At 37.5% G+C, this 16,205-nt stretch overlaps 1 protein-coding gene across 2 annotated transcripts in view; it reads right to left on the bottom strand.

The window, feature by feature from the left end:
• Nucleotides 1–6,273: 6,273 nt before the first annotated feature.
• The window catches only part of CNTLN (centlein), a 203,604-nt gene continuing 193,672 nt past the window's right edge, over nucleotides 6,274–16,205 (bottom strand). For both annotated transcript variants that reach the window (XM_054810899.1, XM_054810898.1), the window contains exons 25-27: nucleotides 15,743–15,928; nucleotides 14,475–14,552; nucleotides 6,274–6,560 (exon numbers count right to left, since the gene is read on the bottom strand). In XM_054810899.1, the coding sequence (XP_054666874.1) occupies nucleotides 6,459–6,560; nucleotides 14,475–14,552; nucleotides 15,743–15,928 (366 nt within the window). In that variant the 3' untranslated portion in view covers nucleotides 6,274–6,458. The remainder of the gene's footprint in view (nucleotides 6,561–14,474; nucleotides 14,553–15,742; nucleotides 15,929–16,205) is intronic.

The raw sequence follows: 16,205 nt of genomic DNA, 5'->3' as shown, positions 1-16,205 counted from the left end.
ATGGCACACAAGTATTAGAATTAGCTCCCTTTTCTCTTGTTCTGATCTTCAGCTCATAGTTTAGCTAAATATTAATTCAGTTGTAGAGGTGAAACAGAAAAGGTAGTTAAGCTAGCTGAAGGACTGACAGCCAGAATTAAAATACAGACCTTCCTGACTCCATAGTCTCTCTGCATTCCTGAAGATAACAACAAAAACTTAACGCAGCAGCACAACTGAATTGATTTCTAAATATGTGATTACAGCAGAAGTCAGGGAGTATTCCCAGCTCTCTCAATCATTCATTACACCACAGTAAATTTCAAATAATTATACCCTGGGAATTCCCAAATCTCAAATCAGGTAATGTCAAAAATAAACCCTTATTTTATGTATGAGAATAGTTCATAACGAAATAAAGCAAGGCATGGAAGTAAATGAAATGAATTCAAGGAGTTGTAGACCTATAATAGTATTTTATTCTACTAAATGTAATGTATCTTACTTTAAGGCACTACAGAGAAAATCTGATGGTGTAAATAGGTTTCTTCTTTTCCAAGAATACAGAGTGAGACTGCATGATGGCTACATAAACACTTTGAAATGTTTTTGATTTCTCCCTGAACTCCTCTTTATTGTGACAATTAGGTCATATATAATTACACTTATCACTCAGACCCTCTTTCATCTAAAGAATACCTCGCCTTAAAAATTGCACCCCAGAAGATAGCTGGATTATTCAGACAATGAGGAAGTGCTGAGGCACATGGGGAGATACACATATTGCCTTCTCTAACGGAGAATCCTCAGGACAGAAGCAGATGGATGTCATTTGTAAGGAGAAATCTACATTTTGGAAGATTCACATCTTTGATTCCTATCAAGGTAAATTAGGATTTGTGTGGGTTAGACAGATGGCACTACAGAAACATAGTGTGAGAAGCCGCTATTGGCAGATGTTCTGACTTTAATTTTGACATTTTAAAGTACATAACAAAGATTTTTGAAAGGGTTAGAACATTTAAACAACTTTGAAGCCCTGCACAGCTCTGAAGCTTTCATATTTATACACGTATATGTGCACATGCATGCATGTACACACACATGTGTATATATATATATACACACACAAAATATATATATAAAACTTGTTGTATTTTAGAGAGTCCCCTTTGTGACGCTGTACGTAATGGCTGTACACAGCCCCTCTGTTTCACACGTTGAGGTATCGGCGGTGGCTGCCCGAGTGACAGGTCTGTCTGACGCACTACTGCAGAGCTTGCCGGAATCAAAGGTGCCGGCCCGGCTGCGCGGGGAGCCCCGCACGGGCTGCCGCCAGAAACCGGCACCAAAACCATTTTTTGTGAAAGTTTGCCATCTAGAGGCCGTATCAGGAAGCACCAGCAGCTAAAATGAGTACCGTAATAAAAGAAAAACTGATATAGTGAATTTTCTGGATGTTCTTAGGTATACTTAGTTCCAAATTGCAATGCCTTTAATATCGTTTATGTTTTGCTTTGTTGGAAATAGCATCTTGAAAGTGTCGAGCTGGTACTTCTCCCCAAAACAGAATCAAGTCTTCACTAAATTTGTAACATATGAGCCTGGTTCCAGTGAAAAGGGATTTTTAAAATGTTCATGAAACATTATCAAGATAAATACTTTTAATCATTTTACAGTTAGAAAGATTCAAAAGCCCTCTCTTCTTCTGCTGGGGGAGAAAAGATTAAATAAACAGTAAAAACAAATGTGTTCATTGCAGAGACAGAATTCAACATTTGTGGTAGAGAAAGGTAACAATTTGTTTTCTTCAGAATATCAGCCTTTTTGTTCTCCTTACCAAAGTATCTCAAACTAGATGAAAAATTTTTCACTGAACAATGCTGACTGCTACTTCCATTTTCATTTGTTTATATCAAATTATAAAAGTTGACTGGAAATGCCTTTAAAATACTTCTAAAAGATTAAGAAACATCTTCAGAGATATTTGGCAACCTTTCCGGCAAAGTCTGCAGAAAGACTAGCAGTGCTATAATTTCAGGGCCACCTGGGAATTAGTGACAATTCTTTTATTTCTTCCTCTTCATCATAAAATCTAATTTATGGTTTTGCCCCCCCCCCCCCCCTTTCCTCATTAGGAAACTTAAGTTCCATTTTCACCCAATCGCATCCCCCCCCCCCTACAAATCTCTGTCTTTCTAAAATGAAAATGCAGGAAACTGTACTTACCACCATTTAAAATGTAAGAAGGAAGAAAATCTTTGCTGGAGTAGGCTTGATAATTTTAGGAGAGTAATTCAGCAGAGATGTTGGTTTCAATGTGATAATCACTTTTTTTTTTAAGTGATAATCACCCTCCTCCCATCCTGGCCCAGTGACTCCAGAGGCTTTTACAGGGATAAACTGGTACCTGACAATGCATGTATTCCTTCTCTGGAAACATTTTCCTTGGTGACTCAAAATACCCCGTTTGGTACAATGTACAAAGAGGAACAGGATAAGGTTACTCACTGCTGAATTTCCTAAGTAGATGACTGGCATCTCAAGGACTTTAAAGACTGGGCTCATGACTGCTACCTATACTGGTTTGCTATGTCTTGCTGTATGGGTGCTGTGGCATTGTCTATATGCAGGTGTTGAGTTGGAGGTTAAAGGTCAGAGCTTGAGCCATTCCACCGACGCCCAGAACCTGTCTTTCCCCTGGGGAAGGCATCCCTGAGGCACAGTGAGGGAGACACTGACCTCTCAGGCTCTAGGCTGAGTCTAGATCCAAGTGGGCTGATCCAGCATTTTCACTGCCCAACTGAGCCTTGCTCCCCCAGCTTGCTGCACTTGGAAGCTGGAAGCTGTTTTGTATAACAAAGGACATGCCACTGGCCCAAGAAAGTAATAAATGCCATGGAAGAAACACCAAAGGCACCGGAACCCAAGGGGAAACATCCCTTAGTCTGCATGCTCCTATTTTCAAAATATTTTCTTTTTACATTTCAGAGGGACCAAAGTAACAAGATATTAGTGCTGGGTTAAAAAACATTTCTTAAAATACACAATTCAAGTTAATCCTTTTTTGCATCTGAAGGAACAAGTTGGGGTAGCAAGTGAAATGTAGCGAGAGATTTCTTCTGCCTCTCTCCACACATTTGCATTAGAGAAAAAGCACCAGCCAGAAACAGGCTGCTTGAGGGACTGAGGAAACAGACCTGGCAACCATTCGTTTTGTGTTCCACTGGCTCACAAGGCTCGCATGCACCAGCTTCTCTGAGCAGAATGGCAGGAATGGTAGAAATGGACTGTATTTTGTAATTCTAAATTTAGAAACTGAAAAAGCAACACTATAGCAGCCATGATTTATTTTGAGAATTAATTTCATTCTGCTACTAGATTAGCAAGCACTAAGACCTATGACCAAAGAAAGCAGCCAGGTCTCCAGAGCAGCTCTCTGAGGACCGCTTGCTAGAGCAGGCCAAGGACTGCCGCACTAGTCAAAATCCCAAAGCAGCGATTGGGGATGTGATGCCATGCAGAATTAAGGTAGCTAAAATAATGCAGAAACCGCAATCATTTGTAATTTTGTTTCCAACCTTTACATCAAGTACTGAACCATGCGCTTCCTCTGCATAAACCTGAGACCTTTCCTTAAAGTCTGTCTAGTGGAAAGGCTTCCAGGTTAACGCACAGGCAGGAGGGACAGAGCATCAATTTACAAGTGCACTGGGCACAGCTGGCAGGTGGTGGTGGTGGCAGCTGCCGGCGACCTGTGTGGGACCACGTCTGGGGCTGCCCTAAGCACTTGTTTATTTGTTTGCTTTCTCAGTACTAGAATCAGTAATGAAAAGCTTGTTAATTGCCAATTCATTAATTCAATGGAAATTATCCTACATGAAACTGTTTTGTTGCCTGTGATGACAAGACAGGTAAAAAGTCCTTTAAGTGGTCTTTTCTAAAGGCTTTTTGCTGGACCAAGTGAGGTAGATTTTCTTCCTTCATTGGAAGGGTGTGTGCAGCCCCCCCTCTTGTTGCTCACTTGATCAAGGCACCGTGCTGCTGCTATCAGTGACTCGCTCGCTTTCCCAGAGTGAGTCGTCATCTGCCTCCTCCATGGAGCATGAGTGCTGGTGGCAGCTCTGCAGGCTCACTTGTTAGCAAGTGAGCATTTCTCTGAAGGAATTAGAGTCTCATCAGAGAAGTGGCAGACAATTGCAGAAGAGTCAGATGAAAGGAAAGAGACGTATCTGTACTAAGGTATGTCCTGCAGAACTTGTTTTCGTAGAGTCCAAATATGATGTTTTGGCCAAGTAATCTTATTAGGTTTATTGACCCTAATAATTTTCAAAAGAAAGAGAAAATGAATCCCATCCTTACCACCTAGGCCACAGAGATTTATGGAGAAATAATTTTCATTGTAGAGCATTTTTAGGTCTCTTGTGACATGATACACAAGGGAAACAGCTGCAAAATAAATAACACTTGCCGTATTTTCCATTCCTTGGAAAAAGTGGTAATAATTCTAGCTCCACCTGGGTTTAGGGATTTTGTTTTGCGTGCTCTCTCTCTCTTCAGATGAAGTAGATAATCTGCAGCATTCACTGCTCTTATTTACTCTTAGTCCATAAGAGCGCTCTCTGTGCCCAGGAGATACAGAAATTTGCAGGTCCAGTAAAGTGACCTTTAAGTTACGAGAAAAAGGTACCCATCTGGGAAATTGTCTCAGAAAACTATCTGGTTACCATCTGAATTAGCTAATGTTCCCTGCTTTTTCACTAAGTAAGTGCTAAGATCAGGACCAAGATCAGATGATCAGACTTGGACCAGCAGGTCTTGCGGAGCATGGAAATGAAGGCGAAGGGGCTGATCTTGACGGAGCTTTGGCCTCATGAAGTTCTTTCCACTGCCCAGCAATAGATGCTATGTTGAAAATATTTTCAAATGCATTTTGCTGGAATTACTGAAAATCATATTAATATGGTTCCCATTTATCTTCTATAATTTTTATTGGCATAATTTTATTTGCATAATTTTATTGGCATTGGAACCCATGTAAATTTTTAATTTCCGTAAAACCCTGAGGCAAATAGTTCCATAGTTCAATTCCCTTTTCATGGGAGTGGCTTCCTTTTGCTTGCTTTGAATATCTCACCTGGTAGTTTCATATGATGTCCCTTATTTCTTGCTTTGGATAAAGGTGGCGGTCAACCATTCCTAAGTATGTGTTTCTTTTAATATATAGGGCTAGTTCCAGGTCTTAATTTACAGGTGCAGGTGGAATATGTTTTCATGATTTTCAGTAATTCCAATAAAAATTCTCTCAAGCCCTTGTTGCCACCAGATGTAACAGCAGAAGTTTAGTGATGTCTTCCCTTCCTCATCCTTTTCTTAGAGACACTGAATAGTGAACTCCATACATTCAAAGCAGCACAGTGATATCCTAGGAAAAGCACTGGGCTGACATGCAGAAAACTTTTCTGCTTATGCTTCTGTTAAGTGATCTTAGGCCAAATAGATCTTGCTTCTGATTCCCCAACCAATATGAATAATGATAATATCTGTTGTAAAAAAACCTTGATATCCATAGGTGAAGAGCCATATATAAGAGCTAAATGTTATTACCACATGAATTCAGAAATCTAGGTCTTCAGTTTTTTCAAGTGGGTTGGTCCAGAGGAATACAAACTCTTAAGATCAAAAATGTGAAGAAGCAGCAATTATTTGTTAGTACTGCCAGAGATATCTTGGTGCAAACAACTGACTAAAACTCTATACCATTTTCCCAAGGAAAGTGAGGGCTTGCAGCTTGGTGTTAGCTGAGAAAGAACTGGGATTACTAGTTAAAAAAACCCACACTGGAAATAATTTCATTGTATTGAATTTTTAAAATATAATTAAATACATTGTACACAATACAATCAACTCAAAAGAAAATACAGTTTTTCTCAGGAGAACTACCCTACATTGAATACTTTTTTTCCTACAATCATTCATTTTCTCATTTTTTCCAATATAAAGAAAGCATATCATTTTATATAGCATGTATCGTAAAGCTGGGATTTACAATGAAGCTAAAAGAAATTAGGTATTCAAAATCCCAATGATATTCCCCATTCCTTTGTAAATCCTACTTCTACTGTTCTCACTAGTACGACCAGGAGTTACTTAGCTGCTTTTTGTACTTTCTGAATTGAACAGATTCATATTGGTCGTATCAAAAACATCCTCTCCCTACAAAGCCTGCACTGGTGTTCACTGTTAATGCATTTAAAGGAAAATATTTTTTAACTTCACATTGATTTGCAGCAATTTTTGTCTTCAGGAATCAAACACTACGCTTCTTTCTAAATAGGAATGTAATTAATTCCTCTTGTTCAACAATTAATTAGGTCACAGTTTCTACTTATGTATTGAACATGCATATTGACAGTTCTTTATGTGAAGAGGAAAGACATGAGGAAACAGCACACATATTTTAGTCACAATTTGCAATATCATACAGTCTGTTTCATGAGAGAACTGTACTCTTCTACCAACTTCTTCGTCTCATTTAATTTTTCCAGTATGGCATCCATTAAATATGAGGCAAAAGGAAACTGAAAAAGAAACATTGTAAGAAAAATGGTCATTGAACTTTATTTTCTTCATGTGAAAGACATTTACTAAATACCTTTAAACCATTAGATTTCACTTAGTTCTGAGAACTATCACACATGCACACATCTGATCTTTAAAGTTCACCTGCCTGGTTAGCGTCTGACAATTTGCTCTCTCTCATAAAAATGATAAAAAGAACAGAGTAAAATGAAAAAAGATAAACGCCTTATTGAACAATTCATGCTTTACTGACCATGTTAATGATGTAAACTGCAGTACCAGCATCTCTGTCATTTATCTTCAATCAGCTGATCAATAAGAAGTTACAGTCATCTCTAGGGCATGCAGAAATGGTTGTGTATGTTCACTACTCTCAGGAGGATGAGACAGAACTACTAGTATAGTTCTCAATACTGTGGCAACTGACTTAGACTCACATGTGAAAACGTGTAAATAAAAAATCCCAAAGCAAACAAAACTGAAAACCCCAAAAGCTCCAATTACATTGATTTGGATATGACACAAACGTCTGCTCCTCTGAAACATGACACCAAAAAATTGTATTTACATATTTAGAGAGAAAAGTGAAAATCTCTTTTGTCTCCTCCGATATAAAAGATGTATTTGCACAATCGATGTCTTCAAAGGAAGAGATTAGGTATACTTTTCAGTGTCATTGCTTTAATGCTTAAAGAGGTTTTGTCTCTCAGTCTTGGTGCATCAGTGCACTGTGTGCTGGGGAGTACTTTAGGACAAAACACGAGTCATTGCAGCTCCATGCAGAGAGTGGTTGGTGCCGTGCTAGAGGAGAGCAGAACGGCTTTCATTCACTCTTAGAAAGCCTCTGTCGGCTTTCTTGAACTCCTGGTGAGACCAGCAGTGACCAAGGGGTCAGTCCCACACTAAAAGTAACAGCTGATGCTCATAGCAGAAGGAGAGATAATTTTACCTTAATAAGGTCACCAGAAATAAACTATTAAATTATTACAATATTAAATTATTATTAAAATACAGCAGTTGGTTGAGCAGGCCAATCACCAGCTTCGTCTATTTTCACAACTGTAGTTTGAGGCAATACTGTTGCATCTAGAGTCAGTCTATAGTTTTGCACTTGAGTATCGCTGCTCTGATTTTATTTTTTCATGTCTGTATTCCATCTTAAAGAGAAAACTGTATGATACTTATACCAGATAGAGTACTGCCTATTTCCTAGATACATGAAACAAAATATATCAAACAAACAAATAAACCCAAATGCAAAAGTACATAAAATACAAATGCTGATGCAATGTCTGAACTGATATACTGATATGAATCTACACACTGATATGTACTCATAATTACTAACAAGTCAGAAAAAAATAATCTAAAATGGTAGCAAGGAAAATCTTGTTAATAGCAAGCATCTATCATGAAGTAACTGTAATGGCAATCCTACATGTTGCTCAAAAGTCACTTTGCAGTACAGAAAAAGGACGATAATATGCACTATTTCCCTTTTCTACAGGAAAGGAGGTTTTGAAGGGCTGGTACTTGCTGGCCAGACATGTCTCCATCTGTCATAAATAACTTCTGTTTATGGTAAGAATTTTCTAGTAGTCATCTACACCTGTCAGCTTTCTCCTGTATACTATTGTGATGACTTTTGGGGGAATAGATGGATCCAATTCACTGAGCACAAATCTATTCAGAGTAATATAAGACATAATCTTATCTGAAATTCTGTGACACTTACTTGCTACTGTGCTTTAAAAACACTGACCCCAGCATCCTGTTCACTCTAATTGCTCTCCCTCCTTGTCTAAATATGTTTTTTATGAGAACACTATACCATTACCTCAAAGTCTCTAATTCTTCTTGCCTAGCTTGACTACATTCATTTCTGATACATTTCACCTCCTTAATGTTGTGCCTGAGATGAATGGTTTCTTATTGATGTCTCTGGCTCATATCATTCTAGCTACATTTTACTTGCTGCTCACTACTCTCTGTGGCTTCCATGCCATAGCAAAGTGATCTTTCAAGAACTCTTTCCATTTAAATCATTCATTTAAATGAAGAGCACTTGAAAGTTGAATGTGATGTAATTCTTTCAACATTTGTTGGTTTCAGAGTAAATGCTGTATGTTTTTATCTGGTTTTCTTTCCATACAGGCAACCAGAACTCAATGATCTCTACAGTCTTCATCTTTAATAGAAGCCTGTCAGATTTACTTTTAATGATGGCTCTGTAACTATCCTGGGAAGCTTCCCTCTACATTTCTCCCCAGAACTTCGCAACCATTGAAGATGTCTCTACTCCAAAGTATTCATCCCAGTTTCCAAACCTGCCATATGCTTGGGGAAGGCTTTGGGAGTTCAGTGAGTGCTAAGCGCACACCTAAGGAGTGAAAGCTTGTTTATACCACTGATAATTATATATTTTAATACAGAATGATACTTCCTTCCAATGTTTCACAGTTATCTGTGCCACAACCAATTTATGTGAACACCAAGCATTAACAATGATAGTGATCCTAAATCAGTACATTATGGTAGGCTTGAAGAGAAGTAGTATTTCATTGATTTGTATAAGTTCAGAAAATTTGAAAGTGCAAACTACATATAGATTTAAAGATTTTTATTTATTTATCTTTACCAGAATTAGGGATTTCTTCTTTGATACAAGAAAGCCATATGAATGAAATAGCATATTCCTTACACAACTTATCAGACATATCTGGGTATATGGATCACTGTGAGGCAATATGATCCTAAAGGTTCAGGAATGCTGATAGTTATTTCTATTTCTTTCACCTATTTATTCTGACCTCGAGTATACTTCTTTTGGCAATCCCTTCCATAAAAAATAAACTAGTAATATTTATTGACCTTACACGACAACAACAAGTCTTGTTCCACACACATGCATAAATATACACTGATCTGGCAGTGAAAAGACTCATAATGAATGCAAGGCAGTGTTATTCTAATGAGACAAAGTGTCTCCATTCACAGAGTACAATATTACTTGGCCTCTGCTTCACAAAGGCTAAAATGCATTAACATAAAAATAAAGGTATTTAATACACAAATTAGTGGTTACACCTATTTTAAATCTCCCCATAGGGATAATCATTTCCCAACAAAACTGCAGAGCTGCCTCAAATTGAATTAAATGAACCACAAACAAAAACCTGAAATAAACTTAAAGATACTCAGATTATAATGACCAAACCCTCCTAATTTCACTATAAACTAAAAGTCAAAGTTTACAAAAAAATTAGAGAAATGCTTCAATTCACTATTGTTCTTTGTCCATTCTGCTTTGTGATGGCTGTACATACATGATTATATAAATATGTATGCACCTGTCTGTATTCTTATCCTGAGTAATCAAGCCAATTTCTCCTTGGTTTCAGTCCAGGAAAAGTGATGTAATGTGGTTTTGTTTGTGTGCATGAGATAAAACATAGATTTATACCATAATGGATTGTCAATGCACAGGACTGAGCTCTTATTCTCGTAATGACAAGAAAATCATGGTTACATTCTGATGGTCTGATATCAGTGTTAATGGTGCCCAGGATATGGTTCAGACCACACTGGTGCCGCTTTTTAAGGTGCAGGTACTTGAAACACCCGGTGATGGTGGCAGTGGTGAGTGTGTGCAGGTGCATTTGTGCATGGGCGAATACATACGTGTGTGTGTGTTTGAGTAGGGGACAGGCAATGAGCAGAGACCTGTTCAAAGAGAAGAAGACAGACAGAGGCTGGAGAGAGACTAATGAAAGCAAGGCAGGTGAGTTCCAACCCAAGAAATCTGAAAGGAAATAATCATAGCTGTTAGTGCACATTCCCAGATGACAACAGAGGAAACCTGTATTTAGAAGCCAGATCCTAAAAAGGGATTGGGGAAAATCCCTACCAATGCAGGGTGAATATACTGTTCCAAACCCTGTTCTAGAGATGGGTTATACACATACCTACAAAGCGCCTACAGAACAGAGGGGAGGGAGATTTTCTGGAAGTTTTGACCATTGGAATATGATTTGTAGATTCATAATGAAGTCATGAGAGAAAAGATTTTATTAGGCAGCTTTGTTTATGTGAGATGTGATATCCTGAGGACTACATGAGGAGGGAGGAAAGGCAAGTGCTGCTGTATATCTGACAAGGCATATGCTAAATCAATGCTGTCATTTGGTTCAATGCTTGGAAGAGTTAGGCAGATGATTTTTATTTTAAAATAGTTCTTGGAGACTTCAGGCAGTAATCTAGATTCGGCTAACAACGCTGTACTCACATCCAAAATTATTAACAGATAGTTCCAAGATGCTGTTCCTTACAATCAGTCACAATGAATGAAAGCCTTGGGTGGTACAAGAAATCTTGTATAAGCTATGTGAAAAGAAGTCATTCTCTTGATTCAGCTGTGTAAGTTTCCCATGATGGGAAAAAGCTAGAGAAGGTTGCTGGGTTTTGGTTTTTAGGTATTTTGTTTGGTTCGTTTTTTTATTATAGAGTGCTACTATACTGTACCAGGTTCCAATAATAAGTCATACACACCCAGCTGTGAGGGACAAAGTAGGCAGAAGCCTCATCACTTGCCATGCAAGCTGCAAACACACATACATATTGAGATAACCATACTTGTTTCTCCTCTCCCAAATACTGTGAACTGCTGAAAACTCAATTGTCTATGATGTGATACTTTTCCCAGCTTCTCACTCCCATGCCCAATCACTAATGCATAGTCAGTTTGATGTCTCTATACATGACTCAGATTCCCCTGTGCAGGTAGCAGATATCTGCATGCACTCCTGTGAAGCCTCTCCACATACTGGTTCTTCATAGGCAAGAGAATCTTTTACCTTTTATCCTAATGTCAGTTATTAAGATGTTTCATTTTTATACTTTAATGAGAACACTCTAGTCATCGGGTGTTAATGTACCAATACAAAAAGGCAACTAAAAAAACACTTCAAGATGTTGGTTTAGACAGTAAGTGACTTTTACCAGCTCTGTAGAATTCAGAATATGACTCTACTTTTTGATTATACCTTTCCCATTTACAGAATAACATCCTGATGTAGGGTTGTCTCTTATCAAATTGTAAGCTTCTTAGCAATGGTGTAGTTTCTACACATGCGCTTCTATAGTAGTTGATAAAATAAGGACACAAACTCTGACTGGGGTCTGTGAGCCTCAGGAATGCAAAAATATTTATCACTGAAATATTAACATTCTTGTAAAGTTGACAGAAATTAGAATTTTTCCAAGTCATAAGAGTACGGAAAAGAAAGGTACAGATGAAGTGTAAAACAGAGGTGTGCTATCCTTTATCATTACACTTTAGGGAATCCATAAAATGACAGTAAAAAGCAACTAGTGCTTCCCTCAGTCCCCTCCAAAATTCTAATGCAGCAGTAAAATGGCGTATGTCAGTAATAAAAATAAAACGTCTATGACATTTTAAATGTTATCGTACTGTCACAACGGAATAAAATTAGCTTGAAGAATGATCTAAAGGGATATGATGCAGTTCATTATGTATAACAGCAACAGCAGCAGTTTCCCAGTGTTCATAAAGGTTTCTCCATTAAATTTACCTCCAGTCAATAATTAGGAGTCCACAAATAAACCTAGGCAATTAAATCAATACTGCTGGGCAATTATGTTCCGAAGTTCTAGCTAGATGGCACAAAAAGACACTATATCAAAATGCAATATTAAGTGATCTGATGCAATTTTCAACTGAACATTCTCTCGGAATAACAGAAAAGGGCAAGCCTGCATCCTTGTTCAAGATGCAAACGGGTACACAGTTTGCCAACCTGCCACACTAAGTAAGCAGCCCGTTATGAGCAAAGTCCTGACAGAAAGCTTTCATTTCACCATGAGGTTTAGTTTTCGGATCAGAAATATTACCAATGCCTACTAAAGGAAACCACAACCAAACTCTCCACAAGATACAGGTTAAGCATTTTAAAGGGCTTAGAGCTCTTCCGTGAGCTGGTCCCAAAGGGAGACCAAGAAATCTTAGCAATTTCCGTCCATGTGACTTAGCATGGACAGAAATGAAAAGCAGAGCTGGCTGCTCCCAAAAAGCACTAATCCCCTTGCAATTCTAAACGCGGTCAGCTTGCCAAGAATTACTTTTACCCTCAGAGCTCCTTCTGAGGAACCCCACAAGATGGAGCAAAAATCACTGAAAACCACTATTAACTTGTACACAAACTGATACAGCTAAGAGCAATGAGCTCCTCTATTCTTAGCTAACGTTTCCAATCCTAATATAGCTGGTTACATAGTCAACAACTCCCTCATTCTCTGTGTCTTGTTTTTTGCTGTCTGTCTATATCAGGTGAAGAGAAGTGATAAAAATCTGCTTAGGATTTGTTAATGATCTGCCAAAGAATGATAACAAAAAATAATATCAGAATTCTTTGTCGCAATCCATGAATCTGAGTCCTGTTTTGGTGTCCATAATATGGACAGAATCTTGAAATTTATAGATTTTTAAAAAATTCTTAAAATTAAGGCAATATAGTGAATAGAAATATTTGTGCTTTTACTGCTGAGTTCCGTGTAACACTACAAGGTTAAATTAAACTGCCAGGATTTCTGACAAAGCCAGTAAAAGCAAACTGATATTTCCATCTCCTCCACTGCAGCAATTAAGCAGTCTTAATGGTTCTAAGTTTTGATAAAGCAAGAGGGGAAAAACCTCATTTCTTAAAAATCTGGTTGTAGGACATAGTCTAGACACAAAAGCTATTAATGATAAAATGTATAAAACTGTATGTGATTTTTCCATTGAAATGGCTTTCAAAATATTTTCAGTCATTCACATTCTTAATCAAAATGAACTACATTGCTAATGGACTCATGCTAGTGAATATGCATTAGGAACACTGGATTTATAAATCAAATTTTATTTCTTTTCAGACATAGCTACCCATCATCTGAATAACGGAGACAACTAAAATATAATGGAAAAGTTTCAAGAGTCAGTGTATGTTGTCAGCGATGTCCAAACAAAAGCTGAGTATGGCTAGAAAAGCAGGGCTCTCACCTGCCAATAAACTGCCCTTGATCACTTACAAGAGGGGAGCATCCCAGCAGACTCTGTGTGTATTAAAAAAAAGACTTGAAAGAGAAGAAAAAGTATCACACAGGTCACAGCGGCAGTCTCAATGGACCCCTCAGGGATTTCTGCTAGTCTCAGCCTTGTCATCCTCTATGCAGCTTTCCTCTCTGCCCAGAAAATGTCGATAGGAAAATGTTTGAGGGGCCTCTGGTGGAAATTTTTTCATTCTTTCTGCATTGACAGGATGCCAAATCAATATTTACTTCCCACTAACAAGCTGCTCGAGGTCTCAGTAGAAAATATTGTAGAGAATGCGGGAAGACACGATAATAAACAGCTGTCTGGCTATGAGGAAAACATGAATTGACTGGAAACAGGTCCACAGTAAAAGGTCACTGAAACCCATGAACTCCTCAGGTGTCCATATCAACTGCTAACTTTAAAGACACATAATAAAAAATCTGCTTTTCCTAAGAGGTATGAGAGAATGGATCCTGCTCACTCTAGCAAGCATTACACACTGTTTCAATAATTCAATTAACACATTTGCCAAGATCTGTACTGGTTTTCTCCAGCATTGTTTCACTGGTTTCACCTGTTATGTTTGCTATCGCAAATCCTTGGTTAACATCTCTTCAGTTTTATCCAGTGACTCTTATTTTAAGAGAAATAAAAAGGAAATGCTACAAAACAAGGATTTTACATTGCCTCATCCCAGTTTAGTTTGGGACCATCAATTGCAACATAATTACAAATGCAACAGATTAATTACAACCTAAAACCACTTAGCTACTCAGAGTAGAAAGTTATAATTCATTAAGGGAATATATAAATTTAGCACCTGTGCTTCAAGAAGTTTCTGTATATACCGCAGCCATTCTTTATCTTTTTCAAATTCCATTTTTGTCTTTGCTGTTTCCTAAAAATAGAAAAATATTTAGACATAGACACAATATTTTCACACCACCTGAGAAGAACATAATGAACAGGAAAGGAAATATGTAATTGGATGTACATTAAATAAACAGCATGTGGAAGTGGGAACTATGATTGCAAAACTAGTTATCTGAAGCATATCCACCAAGTATGAGGGCTCTGTTAAATTTATAAACCTATCCTTGTCTGTGCGTGTCCCTAGAAGCATGCACGGCATGTTCTTTTCACATGGACATACAGGTGATCTATGGGTAAATTTTACAATTTCACTGTAAAGGTTCCTGACTCTGCGCACTGATAAATGGAATATGTATCTAAAATCTGTGTAGTGTAAATTAATCACCTGTATTTTAAGTTTGTTTTCTATTTATGGAAAGTCCATTTTATTTGTATTTATGAATGGAATCCATATCAGTGCATACCCATACAGTGCACTTTTATTTAACCAAAGTGAAAACTCTCTTTTGTGACTTCTGTAATGCAAAGCTCCAATAAGGTTAAACCTAAGTCATCATCTGAGTACTGCTACAGCCCAATAATGGTCAACTCCTAGACACTCTTATTAAAGTAAGTGTACAGGCTTTATTGCGTATTATTTGATCAGGGCTAAATAAATCTGGGTAAGAAATCCTACTACTGTACCAATTTAATAGAGGGTGATTTGATGCAACACTATCAGATATTTCATAGTAAAATGTATGATAGAATCAACAAAAAAAGGCAATGGAATCCCCCAGAAACCATCTGTTTACTAGAAATACCTTTAACAGGTATCACAATTCAAGAAAGGAAGCATCAACGGGATCAATCTGGCACAGCAAGACACATTCTATTTTTGTTTTCATTAATGCAGAAGTCTATTTAAAATGTATAACCCTGCCAAATAGTGTCATGAAAAAGGAAACTACGAAGGATTTTCAAATAATGTCTCTATATCTACATGCTGAAAACAATATCTTTATATTTCATTTATGCATGCCCAAAGTCTTGCCACCTTATGAGTCTCTAACCTGACCTTTTCCTTAAAATCCAACTGTTCTGTTCTTTTTGTGCTGGATGCTGCATAATGAAATTCCAGTCTTTACCTGGAAATTCTTTTCCTCAAGTCCTGAAATATACAGCATCTTCTGATCTAGCCCCTTTTTACTTTTAAGAGTCCTTAAAATAACTTACCTCATCATCTTCTACTTCTAATATTTCCTCCAGATCAGTTGTTGAAACATTAAGAATAGACGCTGCCAACTGAACAGACTCTTGGGAAAGAGCCTTTTGGCACACTCTCACTTCTCCAATTTTTTTTGCCTGTTTGATTTTTGTTCTCAGCTCTTGTACGCTGTGCTGTAACTCTCTGGTTAGAGCCTGGAAGATGCAAGTAAAAAATACTCTGTTGCAATTTTTCTTAAAGTGCAAACACTATGGAAAAACCAGTATCATTTAGACTAAGTTCCATTAGATAGGAATTATCTTCATTCTGTGTTATTGGTTCAATAGGATATGTGCTGTAATAGTAAATAACATGATATTTAGAATACAAAATATGAATTAATACATTAAACTGGAAAATGTTCTTAAATATAGATACAATTTTTTTGTTGTATGTCTTTAGCAAAATAACTATATTCACAATGCCATCAAT

Source organism: Grus americana, chromosome Z (assembly GCF_028858705.1).
Source record: "Grus americana isolate bGruAme1 chromosome Z, bGruAme1.mat, whole genome shotgun sequence".
NCBI classification, from domain to species: Eukaryota; Metazoa; Chordata; class Aves; order Gruiformes; family Gruidae; genus Grus; species Grus americana.
The sequence above is the reverse complement of the archived record's forward strand: the minus strand, read 5'-3'. Positions and strand labels throughout refer to the sequence as shown.